The 19,053-nt window shown below is 37.2% G+C and overlaps 3 protein-coding genes and 1 long non-coding RNA gene across 5 annotated transcripts in view; 2 read left to right on the forward strand and 2 right to left on the reverse strand.

The window, feature by feature from the left end:
• Positions 1-18,687, forward strand: part of LOC134648714 (uncharacterized) — a 217,692-nt gene extending 199,005 nt beyond the window's left edge. Inside the window, exon 2 of the long non-coding RNA XR_010096919.1 lies at positions 18,562-18,687. This is a non-coding gene — a long non-coding RNA (uncharacterized LOC134648714). The remainder of the gene's footprint in view (positions 1-18,561) is intronic.
• LOC134653395 (gamma-secretase subunit Aph-1) lies at positions 1,863-3,686 on the reverse strand. Its single transcript, XM_063508732.1, has 3 exons — positions 3,287-3,686; positions 2,574-2,747; positions 1,863-2,200 (listed from the first exon to the last, which is right to left on the reverse strand). Exons 1-3 carry the CDS (start codon positions 3,506-3,508, stop codon positions 1,874-1,876), a joined length of 723 nt encoding a protein of 240 aa, XP_063364802.1. The 5' UTR covers positions 3,509-3,686; the 3' UTR covers positions 1,863-1,873.
• Positions 4,050-6,783, forward strand: LOC134648079 (ATPase family gene 2 protein homolog A). Its single transcript, XM_063502535.1, has 2 exons — positions 4,050-4,452; positions 4,864-6,783. Exons 1-2 carry the CDS (start codon positions 4,095-4,097, stop codon positions 6,753-6,755), a joined length of 2,250 nt encoding a protein of 749 aa, XP_063358605.1. The 5' UTR covers positions 4,050-4,094; the 3' UTR covers positions 6,756-6,783.
• Positions 8,946-12,507, reverse strand: LOC134648086 (DDB1- and CUL4-associated factor 7). Of its 2 annotated transcripts, none has more exons than XM_063502549.1 (8): positions 12,353-12,507; positions 12,014-12,099; positions 11,657-11,759; positions 11,031-11,166; positions 10,573-10,823; positions 10,148-10,273; positions 9,513-9,694; positions 8,946-9,150 (listed from the first exon to the last, which is right to left on the reverse strand). In XM_063502549.1, the coding sequence occupies exons 2-8, from the start codon at positions 12,076-12,078 to the stop codon at positions 8,952-8,954; spliced, it is 1,062 nt and encodes a 353-aa protein (XP_063358619.1). In that variant the 5' UTR covers positions 12,079-12,099; positions 12,353-12,507; the 3' UTR covers positions 8,946-8,951. The 2 variants fall into 2 exon arrangements, with proteins under 2 accessions (XP_063358619.1, XP_063358626.1); XM_063502556.1 differs by having other exon boundaries at positions 12,014-12,092; positions 12,353-12,502.
• Positions 18,688-19,053: the final 366 nt, after the last annotated feature.

Here is a 19,053-nt window from a genome sequence, read left to right on the forward strand (position 1 = left end):
ATCTTACAAAGATTTTTTTACAATAAAAAGTTTGAAGTGTCAGTTAATGTTTGTTATTTCTATATTATTTTAATGGAATTTATTATTACGTTTTGTTTTTGTGTTCCATTGCGGTAATTAAACTTAATTGTTTGTATATCTTAAGAAAACATGAGTGCAGGTATTAAGTGATGAACAAGGATTACATTTTTCAAGTTGTCTAATAGGTATGTTCTCACTGTGCTGAGGTGAAAAATGTTGTGTACTACACGAGATCAAAGTTATTTACATCTCGTGCGCTTTTGAGTCCCTTACTACGCTCAAGATTCTAAATTAGATTATTATAGAATCTTTCGCTTGCACGGGACTCAAAATAAGCACTCGAAGAAATATCAAACTTTGATCACTTGTTGTACAAATAACTATTGTCACCATGGTATGTCTTCATGGAAAGGTAAAAACCACATGTGGCTAGAATTTACATATTATAATATTTATAATACATATTACTTATAATATATTGAGTGACTTATAGAGCTTTATCATCTTATGTTTTGACATAATTTTTTTTAGTGAAATTACTATTCAATTATGTCAACACTAATGTAGGAGTTAGTAATGTTAGTATTTAAATAATTTTGTGTAGAAATTGAAAACTCGATTGGCTTTTGAGTTCTTTGACACCGGTATCTTTGAGAAATAAAATAACAAAAGCAATGGTATTTAGTATGCTTTATTTTATTTGTGATAGATAATTAATAATTTTCCGTCCAATTTGTACAATTAAACTAGGCTAAGGGAATGAATTTATAATAAATTAATGTTAAACCTATTTTATAAGCTTTTATTATCTCATTAATTTCATTATTGTCTGTCTAGTAGACATTGGCTTGTTAAGACGAAATAAATACCTATTTGAATACTTACATATCATTGCCCAATAAATGTTAATAGTATTTTAAGGCAAAGACATATCCCTTATGCATATTTCGTGATATTAATAAAAAAAATATGAACATGGTTTGATTTTTTTTTTAATTGTCCCCTACACTTTTTTTCAAATTTGGGATTTTTTATGTTATTTGAGTTATTTCTACTCAGAATCACGAGCTCTTTCTATCCTAATAGGAGAAAAAAAGTGTCCTAAGGTTTTTATTTCCATTACGTCACCATTTTTCATAGACTTTGTATGGCGGTCGCGGAAAGGAAAGATCGAAAAATGTATGGAAATTTTGGGACACTTTTTTTCTCCTATTAGGATAGAAAGAGCTCGTGATTCTGAGTAGAAATAACATAAAAAATCCCAAATTTGAAAAAAAAGTGTAGGGGACAACTTAAAAAAAAACCCTAAAAACGCCCAGGTACATCTAATTTTAAAACATATTAAAAAATAATTAAATTAAAAATATATGTGTATTTATAAATTCCGACACTGTATAAATACAAAACCAACAGCTCTGATTAGGAGTACCAACCGATGTGATGTGAAGGAAGGATATTGGTAGGTAATGGTGCTATTGGTACTCATTCTCCACACCACCTTCTTTTGTCAGGTATCACAACTTCATAAATCAGGAAACAAGTTATTGTTTCAGTTGCAAACTGATTTAATACCGAAAAGGAATCTAGTGCTTCCGAAAATGAGGCCAGGTTATCTCACGAGATCAATGATCATTAGCCGGGTCCACACAGAGCGAGCATACGCGCGAGGCAATTTCCAGGCGCACAAAACAGCCAGTGTGTAGATGTGCCTCGGCCCAGGCGGCACGCGCGAGGCACGTCTACACAGGCCGTTCTGAAATCATTTTGTGCAAGTCAATTCGCGCGTATGCTCGCTTTGTGTGGACCCAGCTATTTACAATTTTACATGTTATAGTACTTAGTAACTCCTATTCTATGTTCTGGAAGAAAAGCTTTGCAAAAAGCTCCTACCAGTACCCCCAGCGGACCTGTACGCTAAATACGCCGTTACTATGAGCACTATATATGACGGTATAATAGTAGCTGCATACAGTTCATTTCTGTTTAGTAAACTTAATCCTGATACAAAGAAATGGGACCCAACCACCCAGACTATCTTTGGATAGTATTTGTCATCCAGGCCACTGAAGAAGATGACACTCCAGAAAGTGTTGAGCAGGATCATGCAGAGTGTCATGGCAGCACTTGTAACAAAAAAGTATTCTGTGCCGTTTTGAAGGCCTAGAGTGCCTGGTCCAACCTGAAACAAATTCAGTGGTTATTGTCAAATTATTTGTGTGAAATTACAGTGTACATTTTCAGTTGTGTGAAATTACTTTGTTCACTGTAGTATTTATTTATTTATTTAAACTTTATTGCACGATAAAATTTGTACAAATGGCGGACTTAATGCCTTAAGGCATTCTCTACCAGTCCACTAGATCAAAGTGGAGTGTAATTGTGGCTTAACTAATTACGAGTTACAAATATTTTATTGACAATGATTCATATATATTTTGGGGTAAATAAAGAATACAAATTGATGGAGTTGAAGTAATGGTCTTTCAGGTCTATCTAATTTATAACTGTGAAAGGATCATTAGTTGCAAATATAATGTTATAGTGTGTTTTACCGAATCAGCTAGGACATTGACAAGAGCAAATGCACCACTCATTGCTCCAAATCCCAGTCCAGACACATAAGCCATCTCCAGCTTGTTACTGCCAATCTCATGATTCTCCGAGATCTCCTTGAGGCCAGCCTCGGTCTTCCGGAGAAGCACATACATGCCATAGCGGAAGAGCTCCTGTAATGAGTTTTACTTACATTGTAAGAAGATATGATCAAATCTTACTACTATTTACATTATCAATCTTCATATCAGTCATATAAATAAGTATGTTTCAACCCTAGGGCCTAGGTAGTTGCAAACTCTCTACAAAAAGATATAAACATAATTATTATTATTAATATTCAAAAGATATATAGATACGTTGAATAGTAAAAAAAAATTTAGCCATGTTATGGTGAGTACAAGTTTATACGAACGCGACTGCCATCTGACCTTCCAACCCACAGGGGAAACTAGGGTTTTTTAGGATTAGTCTGGTTTCCTTACGATGTTTTCCTTCACCGAAAAACGACTGGTAAATATCAAATGATATGTAGTACATAAGTTCCGAAAAAGTCATTGGTACGAGCTGGGGTTTGAACCAGCGACATCTGGATTAAAAGTCGCACGCTCTTACCGCTAGGCCACCTTTTATTTAGTTTATGCTTGAATTGCCCTGTAATTGACCATTGATCTGTTATAATAATGAATAATAGAATAATCAACATATTTACCTGGAATACAATAGCAAACACCATTCCAAACACTAAATATGTCCGTAAAGGCACTACAGCAAACCACACAAGTGACGACAACAGGAATGACAGTAGCCACCCAAATGCCGCTGCGATCATGATAATAATCCTCACAGGATCATTGGCGATCGTCATTGCAAACATTACGAGAGGAGGCCCAAAGGCCAGCAGGGAACAGCTGAAGAATTCGGCGAAAGTCATCTTGCTCTACTTTTACTTCAAATACACTTAAAATAAAGTAAAATTATCAATACTATATTAATGGTGAACTACTGACGCTATATGGTTCAATTCCTTGATGTTATGAATTGAAAACCTACTAAAAATAGTGATTCTTATGATAATATTAGTCATGAAAAATCGCAACAAGCGAAGCCACCTCTAAACTGCAAACGTCATGTTGACAATTGATATGTCATTTATCAATCTTAAACGAGCGTTTGTGTTCCAAATATAATTGCGGTTAAAATGTTTAAAGCACGACAATAATTCGATTTGCATTTAAAAAATCCAAATGTTAAAAGATTCAACTTTGCAAGTTGTGTATGTTAAATGTATTTTAAAATGTTTGGGATGCTGCTAAAAAATTAAATTAGGTTGCTAGTCTTGTACAGTATTATAATGGTTAAATATTAGAACGTCCGTAAAGGACCCTATTCGGTTTTTGTTTTGATTTATTTGACACCTCGCATCGCATCTATTTTTGTTGTAAAGTTATATTAAATTTTGTTATCTGATTTTACATAACATAAAGTTGTATGTAGGTATTATAAATTAAGATCCTATAATGCCCCCTAAAAGTAGTCAACAAGTTAAGAAAACATTATGGTTGGAGTGCGAACACTGTGGGAGAAGTATAACCTCCAACGATAAGAATACTCACGTGGAATCTAAATGCGAGAAAAACCAAGTGAAGTGTCCTTATGTGGAAGATGGGAAGCTCTTCACTTGGCTGGAGCGGGCCGGCTCTCCACCGGAGGGTGCGCCTAAGGACGCTGTGTTGATACATCCGTCTGCTGGGTCTCTCATAGGTGCCGTAATTGGAGGGCCTTTAGAGTTGAGCAGGCAGGGAGCGCCAATACTAGTGAAGCGTATGTGGCCGTCTAAAGCTTCGGCACCAGCTGCCGTTATTCTGCCCGCTGCTGGTAAGTGGTGTATTCTATTAGTGATAGTATTCTGAATAAAAAAATATCCTTTATTGATATTTTAAGATTATTCGAATTGTCCGGATAGGGTTAAAATAAATTATTTTTTTATTTCAACTCTGTATGAATGATTTAGCCCAATCTAATAGGGGTCTAATTCTTCTTGCTACAAAGTGTGTTTAATTATGAGTTACACTAATTGTCGCAGCAAATGTGGTAATTGATTTTATATTAGAATGTCTTTCTAAATTTCTTCCTAAAACCTACCTATACCTATGGTTATTACACAAATCATCCTAACCCCACATCTCAATAAATAAGACAGGAGAGACAAGGACAACAATATATATAATAGATAATTGAAAAATGTTGGTGAAGGGAAATAATATACAGGTATTAATACTTTTTCAGATCTTTCTGGAGCTTGGTGCAAGGACAGCATAAAGGATGTTACAGTGTCAGTACTTGAAGGCCAGATCCCCAATGCCAGCTATGTAACGGTTAGGATAAAAAACCACAAGACAAACACTGATATTTGTGACATATTGAAACATCATTTTTACAACCACTTTATCAGTGTTGGTAGCATTTTAGTGTACTATTACTTTGGTAAGAAGTTGCAAATAGAGGTATTAAGTGTAACATGTAATGAACAAAATGATAAGTTTAATACAAATTGGTTTGTTCTCAAAGACAGCACTGTATGGTATATGGAAAAGGAAGTTGTACAGAGAATTAAGAAAAAACCGGTAGCATTAGGAGGTGTTGGTGATATACTGGAAGAAATACAAACATATATACAGATATCATTCAACACTGAGGGGTTTGCTTCTAACTTTCAGCCAACCAGAGGTCTTTTGCTCTATGGGCACTCTGGTATAGGTAAGACAGCCTTGTGTAAATATCTAATAGATACAATGAATTGTTTTCATATAGAAATTAATGGACCAGCCATATTTAGCAAATATTTTGGTGAAACAGAAGGCACTATGAGATCTTTGTTTGACAAAGCGATACAAAATGAACCAAGTATTGTTTTTGTTGATGAAATTGAAACTATTTGCCCAAGGCGAACTTCAAGTAGCACTGAACAGGAGAGAAGAATTACTTCTGCATTTGTAGCACTCTTAGACAGCTTGCATGAAGAAAATCACAGAGTTTTCATATTAGCTACAACTAGAAAACCCGACGCAATTGACTCTATGCTAAGAAGGTTTGGTAGACTGGATAAAGAAATAGAAATACCAGTTCCAGATAGAGTAAGAAGAAAAGATATTTTAAGGAGTATGCTTGTAAATTTACCTAATAAGGTATCTACACATGATATTGAGTCAATTTCAGACTTGGCCCATGGGTATGTGGCAGCTGACCTAGTAAACCTCTGTACACAAGCATCCTTGAAGTGTGTAAAAAGGTCTGGTGAAGCTATTGAGAAGGCTGATTTAGTAGCAGCACTCACTATAGTTAGACCCAGTGCCATGAGAGAATTATTGATTGAAGTGCCAAATGTAAGGTGGACTGATATAGGAGGGCAGGATGACTTGAAACTTAAGCTACGACAAGCTGTTGAGTGGCCCCTCAAGCATGCTGAAAGCTTCCGTCGCCTGGGGATTCGGCCGCCAGGTGGCGTTCTTCTTTACGGCCCTCCTGGTTGCTCTAAAACAATGATCGCAAAAGCGCTAGCTACCGAAAGTGGACTTAATTTCCTGTCTATAAAAGGTCCTGAGTTATTTTCTAAGTGGGTGGGAGAATCTGAAAAAGCCGTACGAGATTTGTTCACAAAAGCACGGCAAGTCGCGCCATCGATTATATTTTTTGATGAAATGGACGCCATAGGGGGCGAAAGAGGAGCAGGCGAGGGTGTGCATGAGAGAGTATTAGCTCAGTTGCTGACAGAATTGGATGGGGTGGTGCCTTTGAATTCCGTGACAATATTAGCTGCTACAAATCGTCCCGACAGGATGGACCGAGCCTTACTTCGACCAGGCCGATTAGACAGATTAATCTACGTTCCTTTACCAGATTTTGAAACAAGATTACAAATTATAGAGTTAAAGATTGAGAAAATGAGTACTATGGAAGTAAACACTCATAGCTTAGCAGTTAGAACTGGAGGTTTTTCTGGGGCTGAGCTCCAGGCTTTGTGCCACGAGGCGGCCTTGAAAGCTCTGGAGAAAGACTTGGATTGTCCTGCTGTTACTATGGAGCATTTCGAGAACGTTTTGAAGGACTTCAATCCTAGAACGCCAGGAACATTATTGAAGGTCTATGAAGAGTTTGCCTTGGGGCAAAAGTCTGGATAATGAGTTCCTGTGTTATTTAGTTGCCTATAATACCACAGAATAAGTAATAGTACTAGGTACACATGTACCTACGAACGAAGGTATGCTACGCGTAAGATAGACTACCAGTCTCATTCTAACTATATTAATTAGAAAGAGATGGGCTGTTTATCTTGCGTGCGAGATACTGTCGTGGCGCACTCGTACTAGGGGGTTTGGAGCAAGGATGTACTGTCCATAAAACTTGATCTAATAATGATAAGTGATGTTATATTATATCTGTTGTTAGCAATGAATTATCTATTATTTTATTTTATTAAGATTTTGAGTGTACATATATCAATCTATAGTAAATGGCAGTTGTTTAAAATGTTAAATTTCGTGGTTCAAGTTCAAAAAAAGCCTATGTACTATCAAATAATTTATTTAACATGTAAGAAATCTTAAAACTATTTGAATATAAATAATACAATCATTCTGTTTATTATTTACTTACTCAATTTAGAGCATAAAGTGAATAATTTACTAATACCCAGCTAGATATAGATTGCCTGCAATAATAATGTAAACTCCATTGCAATTTAATAGGAATTGCTGCAGGTGTAGGTACATCACAGGCGATCTTTATAAAAATAATCACATTTTCAAAAACCCTTCACAAAAGTTTTTTTACATATAGCGATATTTAAGACTAAGTAAATAAAAATCGCTATTTATAAACATTTGTTTCATTATACTACTCATTATTATATTTATTATGGAAGAATTTATCGACTTTAAAAAACTCTATAAAACATAACCTCTTGTTCGTTCAGTACCTACTCTTATTATCTCACACAAATGCCGATGGACGAAATCAACTATATTTTGAAGGTATTAAGTTTATAGCGTTTTTTGAAGTAAATAATGTCTAGAAACAATTGTATCTGTAGAAACACACTGACACAACAATCCTACAATTCTGGGATTCATTTGGTTCAAGGTAGGGTTCTAATTTAAATGCATAACTGTCATTTACACAATTGAGACCGAATTATTATTTGACCTTATATTTTAAACATACACAGTCTATATAAGTGATAGCAAGTCTTGTCTATAGGCTTCAGACCATTCATAGCTTTCCCCTTTATGGTTTGAAAGATTCTTAATCTGGTGTTTTACCAGAAAGTGTCTATCAGAAGACACCAAAGTAGGAAAAAAAACCTTACGCTTCGCTCCTTTCTGACATTACGTAAAAATAAATACATAGTGAAAAACGCGGTTATTTTTACAACTACTACTTAGATCTAGGTGGTTGTTACGACTTCACACTAGTTCACAATCATTTCATTATACATCCCACTGTTTGGGTTCCCTTTATCTGTTTATGAAATTCCATTCCCCATTCATAAATAGCAAAGATTCATTGAATCTTTGGTAATCGTATACAAAACTATTTTAACATCCGTAAGATTTACAAACGGACGAAACACAATTTTGTTGTTGCTTTGACGTGCCGCTAATGATATAAAATAATTATACAATCATCATAATTAATATACAACAAGAAAGTAAGCAGACATGACCTCAGAAACAGAGGACCTACCGCGAAAAACGATAATCTAAATTTCGTTATCCGCCTCTCTATCGCTCTTGCATATTCTCGTGATAGAGGCAGATATCACCCTTTCACCCTCACCCTTGCCCCCCCCCCCCCCTATCACCCTTACCACCCTATCACCCTTTTCGTTTTTCGCAGTAAGCCGTCAGGAACAATGATATTTACAAGATTGCACTATAAATGAGCTTTTGCCTACTAATGTGAGCACACATTCGAGAGCAATCAGATTTTGTACCTACATTTTGTATGAAAATTCTACGCAAAGTAGGTACACGCATTACCATTGCTTTTGAATGCATTCACATGAGACACGTCAGGAGCCTTACTATACCAGTCACACATTCTGCTGGCCTTTTTGTCGCTCTCCTTGGGATTTGATTCAAGAAGGGATAAAGAGATTAAGCGAGCAGCTAAAGCGTTGTCGTTGTGTAGTGGTAGAACTAATAGCGACAACGGTACGTTACGTTACGTGGTATATTGCCGTTTCATGGCCGCTACGCTACACACAATAATTACCCAAAGCACCAGCAAAATTAGCGTCAATAACAGCAACGCTCCTAAGATGTCAAGTTAAGTGGTTTTAAATGTTGCTCGACCATGATTTCCGCCGTGGTGGCCTAGACGCGGAGTATCTCGGCGTGCCGGTTGTAGCAGATGGCGATCCAGTCGGGCTGCGTGGCGCCCCACTGGATCTGGTTGACCTCGCCCTCGGCCGCCGTGTAGGCGAGGATGGGGTCCTCGATGGCGCGCGGCATCTGCTGGATGTCCCAGATCAGCGCCTGGTGGTCGTCGCCCGCTGTGCATATGTGGCATGAGCTAGAACAAAACTTGATGTTAGCCAGGTTTGGGTTGTTGCGTTGCATGCTGTGTGCAACTTTTCGGGAGCAATTACTATTTTACCTTTGTTGCTACAAACAAACATAGCCCTAGTATGTTTTCCCAAATGTTATTTTTTCGAATGATTCACGGTTACTTTCACTAGACTTATATCGACCGGGATATTGATCGTGATTACCTTCTGTATTATTTTCGACGTAATCACGGTCAATATCCCGGTCGATATAAGTCTAATGTTATTGTTGTTTCTCTTTCCTTCATATCGCAAATATGTGCGTCGACCCTAAGCGGGGATACGTACTCAAAAACTTCTTATAAAGTATGTGTGGGTGGATACAGACCTGTGCGGCGCCCACGCGATGCCGTTGACGCAGGCGCGGTGGTTGTTGAGGCGCGCCACGGGCGTGCAGGGCACGCGCACGTCCAGGATGATGACCTCGCACGCGTCCATGGCCACGGTGGCCAGGTAGTTCGGGTCCTGCTTGTTCCACGCCAGCCGCAGCAGCGGCGTGTGCTGCGGGTCCTGGGACAACAATAGCTGATTGAATTTGGAGTTTTATATGTCAATTAAACAACAGTTGTTGGCTAATTTGTGTTTTAATATACCTACAATTAAGGTAGGTTTAGACGAATACTATTTTCAGCCGCCTAAAAAAGGCATGTATAAACACTCTCGGTGTCATTTTTTCGCGGCATGCCAACGCTGGCACGGAATAGAACACGTGCCTATTTTATCTCCGCCCGCGTCTCTCGCTGTCCCCGCCCCTATTTTTCGGACGCCTATTTTTTTGCTAATGACTGGTACTGAAAAGGCACCGTGTAAACTGTTAACGACTAGTGTGGTTTGCTGGTCACTAGCGGCGAGATTTAGGCGGCTGAAAATAGTTATTGTCTAAACGGTCTGAAGATGTGCTGTAGGCCATTATACATATTTATACACTGTAGGTACCCAAAGCGTAAAGTTGATGAACGTTACCTCGTATATGATGGTGGAGTGCTCTAGGTGGCGCAGGTCGAACATGCGCACGGACCCGTCGGCGCCCACCGACGCGAACATGTCGCGCCCGCCGCCCGCGCGGCTAAACGCGATGTCGTACACTTCCTGAAAGGTATCACATTTACTATTAGCCGGCTCTACACTTGACGAAAACCAATGCTGAGGTCAGTTCGTAAAAAACCGCAACCGCATAAAGGCAACATTATCTAAGCACGTACTGAAACTGACAGTGGGTGGATCATAGAATGAGTACCCCATATTAAATTTTTTTGGCATTGTGTACGTTCTTTTTATAAAATAAGTCAGTCCATAAATAAAAAAGTAACAATAAAGAAAAGAAAGACGTCATCTTAGTTAGGCTAACAAATCAAGGACCTCAAATATGTATTGGACACTTCACATACCTTGTCATGAGCTATCAACTGTGTCTTCACATGTCCAGACACCTCATTAACTCTCCCCAGCACCTGTCCCGTCTCCAGCCCCCATATAGTGCAGGTGGTGTCAATGCTGCTTGTCCCAATGAGGTTGGGATCAACCTCATTCCAATCAAAAGAGGTGAGTGGGGCGCAGAAATCAGAGTTCTTGTTGTTATTCAGGACACACTCAAAGAGAGTGTAGGGTTCTCCTGCACGCCATATTCTGAGATAGTCACCTAGAATATTACATAATTTTTGTGAAAAATTTTGTTGCCAAATCATAGAAAGATTCATTGGCAATGACTATGGATTCGTTGTTAATAGATAGAGCATTTTAAAATAGATATCTATTAAATAAATATTAAAGAGAAAGATACTAAAAAGCCTCTTAAGTTTCTGATCGATCAACATCTTCCTAAATGCAGTTCCATAATTGTCCTTACCACTGGTAGCCAGAAGGTCTGGGTATTGCCCCTTGCTGTCTGGGATCCACATGATCTTGGTGGTGGGGTATGGATGGTCAAACGTCGATTTCGGACCAAACTCACTTGTCTCCTCATCCAGTGATATGATTTGCACCTGAAATAGTAGAGTAGGTTCACAAATGTGAAGTGTTCAGGCAAACTGTATTGCATTGTTAGTTGTCAATGACAGTGATCTACTTACAATTGCATGTTTATGGCATTGACAACCAAAAACAAATATGGTTGAAAATGGCATGCATTGTAACAAGAAATTTAATAAAGGTTAATAAGTTAAATTAGAGATGGGCCGAATATTCGGTAATTATCCGGTATTCGACAAGTTTTTCAATGTTCATATTCGGCCTAATTATTCGGTTAAAGGGTGGAATATTAGGCAAATACTTTTTATTATTTTTGTCTTGTTGCAACACTGTGTATGTATTGTATTCGGCAAACTCCATATTTGGCCCATCTCTAAGTTAAATCATTTTCTGGATAGACCAAACAACACCAATTAAGGCAAATGTGCCACTCTGTAGTTTATGAGGGATACCTCATATTTATTTAAATGCAAATATTAAACACATTGCTGCATCATTACATACCTTATTATTATATTCTTCCACAAAGCTGCCTAAGGCTAAGCGGAATCTTTTGTCTGGCCGTACTGACCAGTTCATGGAGTAAAGTGGCCATGGTGCTTGGTATCTGAAAATATAAATATTAAGTTTAGCTATCTAATGCTATAATTGGATGATGTTGGGTAGTATGAAAATGGAACTCGAGTTGAGGATGAAATAATAACATTTCGCAAAATACTATGCCACTTTTTTCCAAATTAGCTGTAGGCAGGCATTGTTTTATTATTTTGGTTGACTACTACTTGGAAAGTAAAATGGGGTACAATCTAGGACATCTAGGTCAACAGAAATAATCTGATTAGGTTATGTGGATCCACTTACTTGTAAATTTCCTTGCGTTTTGTACTAGAACTTGTCGTACTGGAACTGCTGTGTGGCATCGACATCTTGATATAGATGTCTTGATGCTAAATATGAAATTAATAAAACAGTAGGCTTCAAAAATGTGCACCACACAAATTCTTGGTAATTAACACGAATATTGGCTTGTAACTTGCATTATTAACTGTTATTAATATATTCTGTTAGAAACTTACGTCGTAAATTAAATAAATTACGAGTTACGAATAAGATACGGTAAAAAAATTATTAAATGAAATGTATTATAATATAACAGTTTAGCATTGTTTATAGATTATAGTAATGGATATGTTTACTTACCAGTTGCTAAGTACGGTGTATGAGTCACGGGAAACCCTATTTAGTTATTATTTACAATTTATTTCATATGAAAAACAAACAAGCATTTGCCTGAAATCTGTCGATAATGCATACGCGATTGCAAGAATTGTACATTGTTTGGTTATATTACACTCGACGTTATACATTATTCATAAATACTTTAGTTGTAGAACATACCTTCTTGATTTGTAATAAGGACTCTTGTGTATTGTCTGCGGCACAGAAAAAATCATAAAATAATGAAAGTAGCTGTTTGGAGTTATTTTTGACGTAATTGACATTTAAAAATGTTGCTATAGTAAAAATAAGGCGCGTCTTCGAATCATAAACAACAGAAAGCTGGTCTGTAATGTTTATGGAACAAAGAACTCATTCGCACCCGAATGTGGAGGGGCTTTAGGTGGTAGTATCCTAAAACCCCCTCCATACTCGTGCGCGAAACCGCGAACGCGAGTGTGGAGTCGATTTTCGCAGACACTGAAGTCGACTCCGTCCGCATACGCGACACATAGTTGGTAAAACCAAAGTTTGTCAGTAAATAAGAATAAAAAAAAAACTATACTCATCCTTTTCTTTTGGGTGCTAGTACTAGTGTAAGACAAAGATAGTATCATTCTCTCTATGTTTGAAATAAGACAGTCCTTTGACAAACTATAGCTGGTCAACCAAATCTTGTCAGTAAAAAAAGGCGCGAAATTCAAATTTTCTATGGGACGATATCCCTTCGCGCCTACATTTTTCAAATTTGCCGCCTTTTTGTACTGTCAAGATCTGGTTGACCAAGTATATATATAGATGGTCAAACCAATTTGCCAGTAAATAAGAACAAAAACAAAACTATACTGATACTTTTCTTTTCGGTGCTAGTACTAGTGTAAGACAAAGATAGTATGATTATCGTTGTCATGTTTGAAATAAGACAGTCTTTTGACAAACTATATAGATGGTCAACCAAATCTTGTCAGTAAATAAAACGCGAATTTCTATGGGACGACATCCCTTCGCGCCTACATTTTTCAAATATGCCGCCTTTTTCTACTGACAAGATCTGCTTGACCAAGTATATTTACGGTGGGGAATAATAGTAGTTTATGCAACAGTGATATAATAAGGGTTCTTAAAATTCAAGGGTCGAAGTTACAAAACGAGACGTAGTCGAGTTTTGTAAAAAAAGACCCGAGAATTTTAAGAACCAATTATGAGCTGTTGCATACATTACTTTTTCTATGACAGCTGCAGCAAAAAATAAAAAAAAAAGAGTTATTATTTAAAAAAAAAGAGTTATTATTGAAAAAAAATTGAGTTATTATTTAAAAAATAAAAGAGTTATTATTGGAAAAAAATTGAGTTATTATTTAAAAAAAAAAAAGAGTTATTATTGTAAATGAAAACATACCTCTTTCAATCAAGATGATCGGAACTTGTATCTTTAAAAAAAATAAAGCAGTTGTATTATACTCATAAGATGACTGCTAGCAGTCATCTTAAGAGCCTATAGACAAAGCATTCAAATGACATTGCTTTAGATATCACTGTCAGTCATTTAATTGACACATTTAAGTGCTGGAGTAGAAAAAAAAAAATGTGGGACTGTGACAAGGACAAACAATAATAGCGCTTTCGCTGCTACTCCTACTGAAAAATGCATAAGACCATCCTGTTCGCTCATTTCCCCCCACCCCTCATTCCTGATCCAGTTTAGATTCATGGACCAACTATAACGACAGCAAGGCGCATTAATTTAAAATGAAATTACCATGGTATAATAATATACTCCGCCTGGTACTCTCTTCCGAGATTCGCGAATGACCTAACTGTCACTTGCCTACGTCATCATGCTGTTTACAGGTTCTCAAACTTTAAAATGTGGGAGAATTTTAACCAACGGTGAAAATTATTTTAACGGCATTAATTTTAAGTTATTCATGTAGAAACATAGTAAAATAAAACAAATCTATACTGCACTTTTCACTCCTACTCTTACAGTTCCGAATAGAGCAGCCAACCATTTTCGTAACAAAACATTAATTACCAAGCTTACGACGTGAAAAGTTTGGAAAACACTGCGACTGCACGGCTAGCACATGATTACCCGCGGGATAGCTCGCGCCGCGAGAGACGGCAGTCGCCCGTCACAAATTTCTATCTCTATCTGTCAATTCCTCGATTTTGGCAGCATGAGTTCGCACATCGAGAAAAGAGTTCCACGAGAGAGAGCCATCCCGCGCGCGACTTAGCCAATGTGGCCATTTATACATGGAACAAACTTTTCATTCGTGGCAACACTGAATCGGTAAAATAATAATCGGATAAGTAATGAATAGTCAGCCTTAGAAACGGAGCGTCCCTAGTCACGATAACTTTGTCTCTTTCTCGCAGTATGAAGAATAAGAAATAGCAAATATTATTTTGAAGTCGAAAATGTCAGTGTCAATACTGTCAATCAAAATTTGATTCGCTTTGTCGTTACAAGTTGGAATATATTATTATAATTATCTAAAGATTACCTACCTAATCATTAATAATACATGTACACATTAATAAATACAACTCCTTACGAATAATTGGCGTTTTGTTAAAAGTTTTGGCTAACAAAATACCATCTTTACGAAGAAGTCAAGTTGTAAGTACTTACGTACACAATTCAATCTTCATAAAGCTCTTTTCCGTTGTCTTTTGCAAAAAAATTACATTCCTTTTAAATCTTATTTACAGACTAAATATCTTATGCTAATCCCCGACATATCTCCCTTATGGCTGGCTAGCCGCTGCATTGTTGGCTTCGAAGATAGATTGAATGACAATCATGCACAAGCCTATCATCAAACACGGAGGTATTCTCTACACCTAAGCATGCTGCTGCTCACCGCAGCCCTCCTGCCATCACGGAGGACATAGAAGGGCTCAAGTTGGGAACCTACTCCGTGCAAGGACAGTCGAGTGTTGATAACACTTCTCAAATAATGTGACTTTTAAATAAATACTACCAAAAACTTTAAATGATTTTATTTACTTTGACCTTTTTGAGATAGGTACTCAGATTTAAGTACGATTCGTCGGAGTCGGAGCGCATTTCACATTTGTATGCCCAAAGCCGGTCGGCTGCTTGCGGATGCTGTGGTCTTCTGTGAGGTGGAGTTTGAGTTGAGCTGCCAGATTCATTATTTGCATTCTTTGTGGAATGTTGTTTCACAAAATTTCGTCTAAATCGGTTCGGCGGATTAAGCGTCAAGAGGTAACATATAGTCAGCAGCAATAGTTGCTAAGCGGGCGTGGTGTTCAAAATTACCTTGACGCGCTCTTATTCTCTTAACAATAAAGTCGCGTCAAGATCATTTTGAACACCTCGCCCGCTTAGCAACTATTGCTGCTGACTGTACATAGGTACAGATTTACTTTTGCATTTACTTATTATAAGTGAGGTTGATCGCAATATTCAGGTCGGGATTGTGTTGTTTATATCCCACAATGAATGGAAACACCTAAGGAGCGACATAATATAGGTTGTCAACAATAATTGCATGTAAAAATACGCGTGTAAATATAACGGGTTAGCACTGATTGATAGCACGTAATTGTTTCCCGGATTAGCAATGTAATATTTTTGTATCAATTATTTATGTTTCTATTAATTATCCCCCAGTCAATTCGCCACCAAAGGTTTGCTTTGTTGATGTGGTCGTGATCGTACAATCTTAGGCTTAGATTTTTTTCTGTCGGATTTTCGTTTAACTTAAGAGAACAAACAAGTCATTGTGAAAAAATATAATAATTTTGATATTAATGGCATGATCATGAAACTCAAGATTCAAATTATACTTAAACAAAAAAGTGTTGTAGTATGAAATAAATATAAAATATGGAAAATTATCTTTCTTTTAGAACAAAAGTCAACAAAACTTCGACCAAATGCGCTTGTCGCCAAACTCAGTACCGGGAGCAAACCCTAGTCGCGACCCTCTAGCCTCGAAGACAATTTCTCTCATTTTGACGTTCAAACGCGGGACATTTTGTCTCCCATAGTACACTCGTGCTACGATTTTCGAGAGTATCCCGCGTGGAACTGTCAAACGACAAAATTATGTCGCTTTGACATTTGTCCGCGAGACAGCGGGTTGTCGCGCGGCTCTTATGCTACCGATTCGCGAGAGAGCTCTATGTCGCGGCATTTTCTCGCCTGTCGACTGTCGCGCCCATCATGTGCTAGCCGTGCTGCTGACACTGAGCGAGAAGGAAATAACAATTAACACGCGTTCGACAAGGATGACGGTCAAGGACAAAATGGCGGATTGTCAAATGTGACAGCGCTATCCTGTGTTGCCAGTAGTAGTAAACAGAATTACCCGAACGTCTGAAATTTATTTCGTGAATCGGAAGATATTGCTAACGAATAATTAAAAATGACGTGTTATTGTAAAATTGAAGATAAAATACATATAAATGAAAATTATAAAATTATAAAGAAATATTTTAACTTATTAACCATAGACATAATGTACCCATGTAACATGTTATGTTGAAATAAAGTGGCAATGTTATTGTGACGTAGGCAAGTGACACTCTGGGAATAGAAGACCATGTTTTATTAGACCATGGAAATTACTGATATCTGGTGGGGGTGCCGCTGCGTTACATTATCGGAGCATTCAAAAATCAATTCCTGCCAAACCTTGGTTTGCTAAAATCTCATTGTCAAAACCGGCTACCAGTATGTTAATCCGAATGAGGTTGGGTCATGTATGTATAGGTGAACCAGGATCTATTGAGGGTGCGCCATGTTGCGGAATTTCACTGGAACTAATTTTTTCATACTACACTGAATTGTCACCCTATACATGAGAATAACAGCGCCCTCTTGACAATTATCATATATTACTGGTCAGGCATACTCCGGAACACCTGAGCGCCTACCGCGAACCGCGTTCGACGTGTTGCCTCTCTGTCGCACTTGTAAATTCGTACGTAAGTGTGACAGGGAAGTAACACGTCGAACGTGGTTCGCGGTAGGCCCTCTGAAATTGCAAAATCGCGTGGCCAGTTCTGCGTGTATTTGCGGAACTGATCCCGCTGATCTTAACCATATTTTTTTTGCTTGTAATTGTAACCTATATGACCGTTCTATATTATTAAGACAGCTGTCAGATTTGAAAGTTCCGTTTCCCACATCTATTACTACACTCCTGTATATTAATGATTCCTCTCCAGATATATTTAAAATATTATATTCATTCCTTTCACGTCATAATATAAAACTATAATTTATTATACGTTACCTTTCCCTGATCCTTTTCCAAAATTCCGACTTACCCGTTATAATGTAATCCTTTAATTCCGTTTCCCCGTTTTACTCGTTTGGCTGAATGCGCCAGGAGCGCGATGCCATAAAAAAAAAAAAATTACTGATATCGTGTTAATAACATATTTCAGGTAACTATTAGATCTCACAAAAATACACGCTACCTACACGAATATCGCATCAACATGGTATAATAATATACTCCGCCTGGTACTCTCTTCCGAGATTCGCGAATGACCTAACTGTCACTTGCCTACGTCATCATGCTGTTTACAGGTTCTCAAACTTTAAAATGTGGGAGAATTTTAACCAACGGTGAAAATTATTTTAACGGCATTAATTTTAAGTTATTCATGTAGAAACATAGTAAAATAAAACAAATCTATACTGCACTTTTCACTCCTACTCTTACAGTTCCGAATAGAGCAGCCAACCATTTTCGTAACAAAACATTAATTACCAAGCTTACGACGTGAAAAGTTTGGAAAACACTGCGACTGCTGACACTGAGCGAGAAGGAAATAACAATTAACACGCGTTCGACAAGGATGACGGTCAAGGACAAAATGGCGGATTGTCAAATGTGACAGCGCTATCCTGTGTTGCCAGTAGTAGTAAACAGAATTACCCGAACGTCTGAAATTTATTTCGTGAATCGGAAGATATTGCTAACGAATAATTAAAAATGACGTGTTATTGTAAAATTGAAGATAAAATACATATAAATGAAAATTATAAAATTATAAAGAAATATTTTAACTTATTAACCATAGATATAATGTACCCATGTAACATGTTATGTTGAAATAAAGTGGCAATGTTATTGTGACGTAGGCAAGTGACACTCTGGGAATAGAAGACCATGTTTTATTAGACCATGCGCATCAAGTAGGTACAGTCAGCGTCAAATAATTTGTAACAACCAAAGTAGCCAAATAGTTCGGTACACCATATATTTAGTATGGTGTACCGAACTATTTGGCCACTTTGACTGCTACAAAGTATTTGACGCTGACTGTACAAGGATTAGTTCAATATACTTACATGAAGTAAGCAATTGGGTTTGAAATACGGAACCCTAAAAACATGACCTATTACAGGAGATTACAGGCGACTTACGTATTTTTTGCATTTCAAAGTTCTGATTATATTTAGAGATAAGTACGTGGGTCATACTGAAAGTTTCTGGATTCTGATATATGAGAAAACTTATTTTTTCTAAGTGGCTAGTCCAGGAATTTTCAGTATGACCTAAGTAAGTATGTTGTTTAGCTGTGTATAAACAATCTCAGTTAGTGCCAATTGATTCTCCAGCAAAATGATTTAGGCGTAACTCTAATTATATCATTATATGCGTAATTATTGTCATTAACAGGTCTAACGC

The sequence above is a fragment of the Cydia amplana genome, chromosome 1, assembly GCF_948474715.1.
Source record: "Cydia amplana chromosome 1, ilCydAmpl1.1, whole genome shotgun sequence".
Lineage (NCBI taxonomy): Eukaryota > Metazoa > Arthropoda > Insecta > Lepidoptera > Tortricidae > Cydia > Cydia amplana.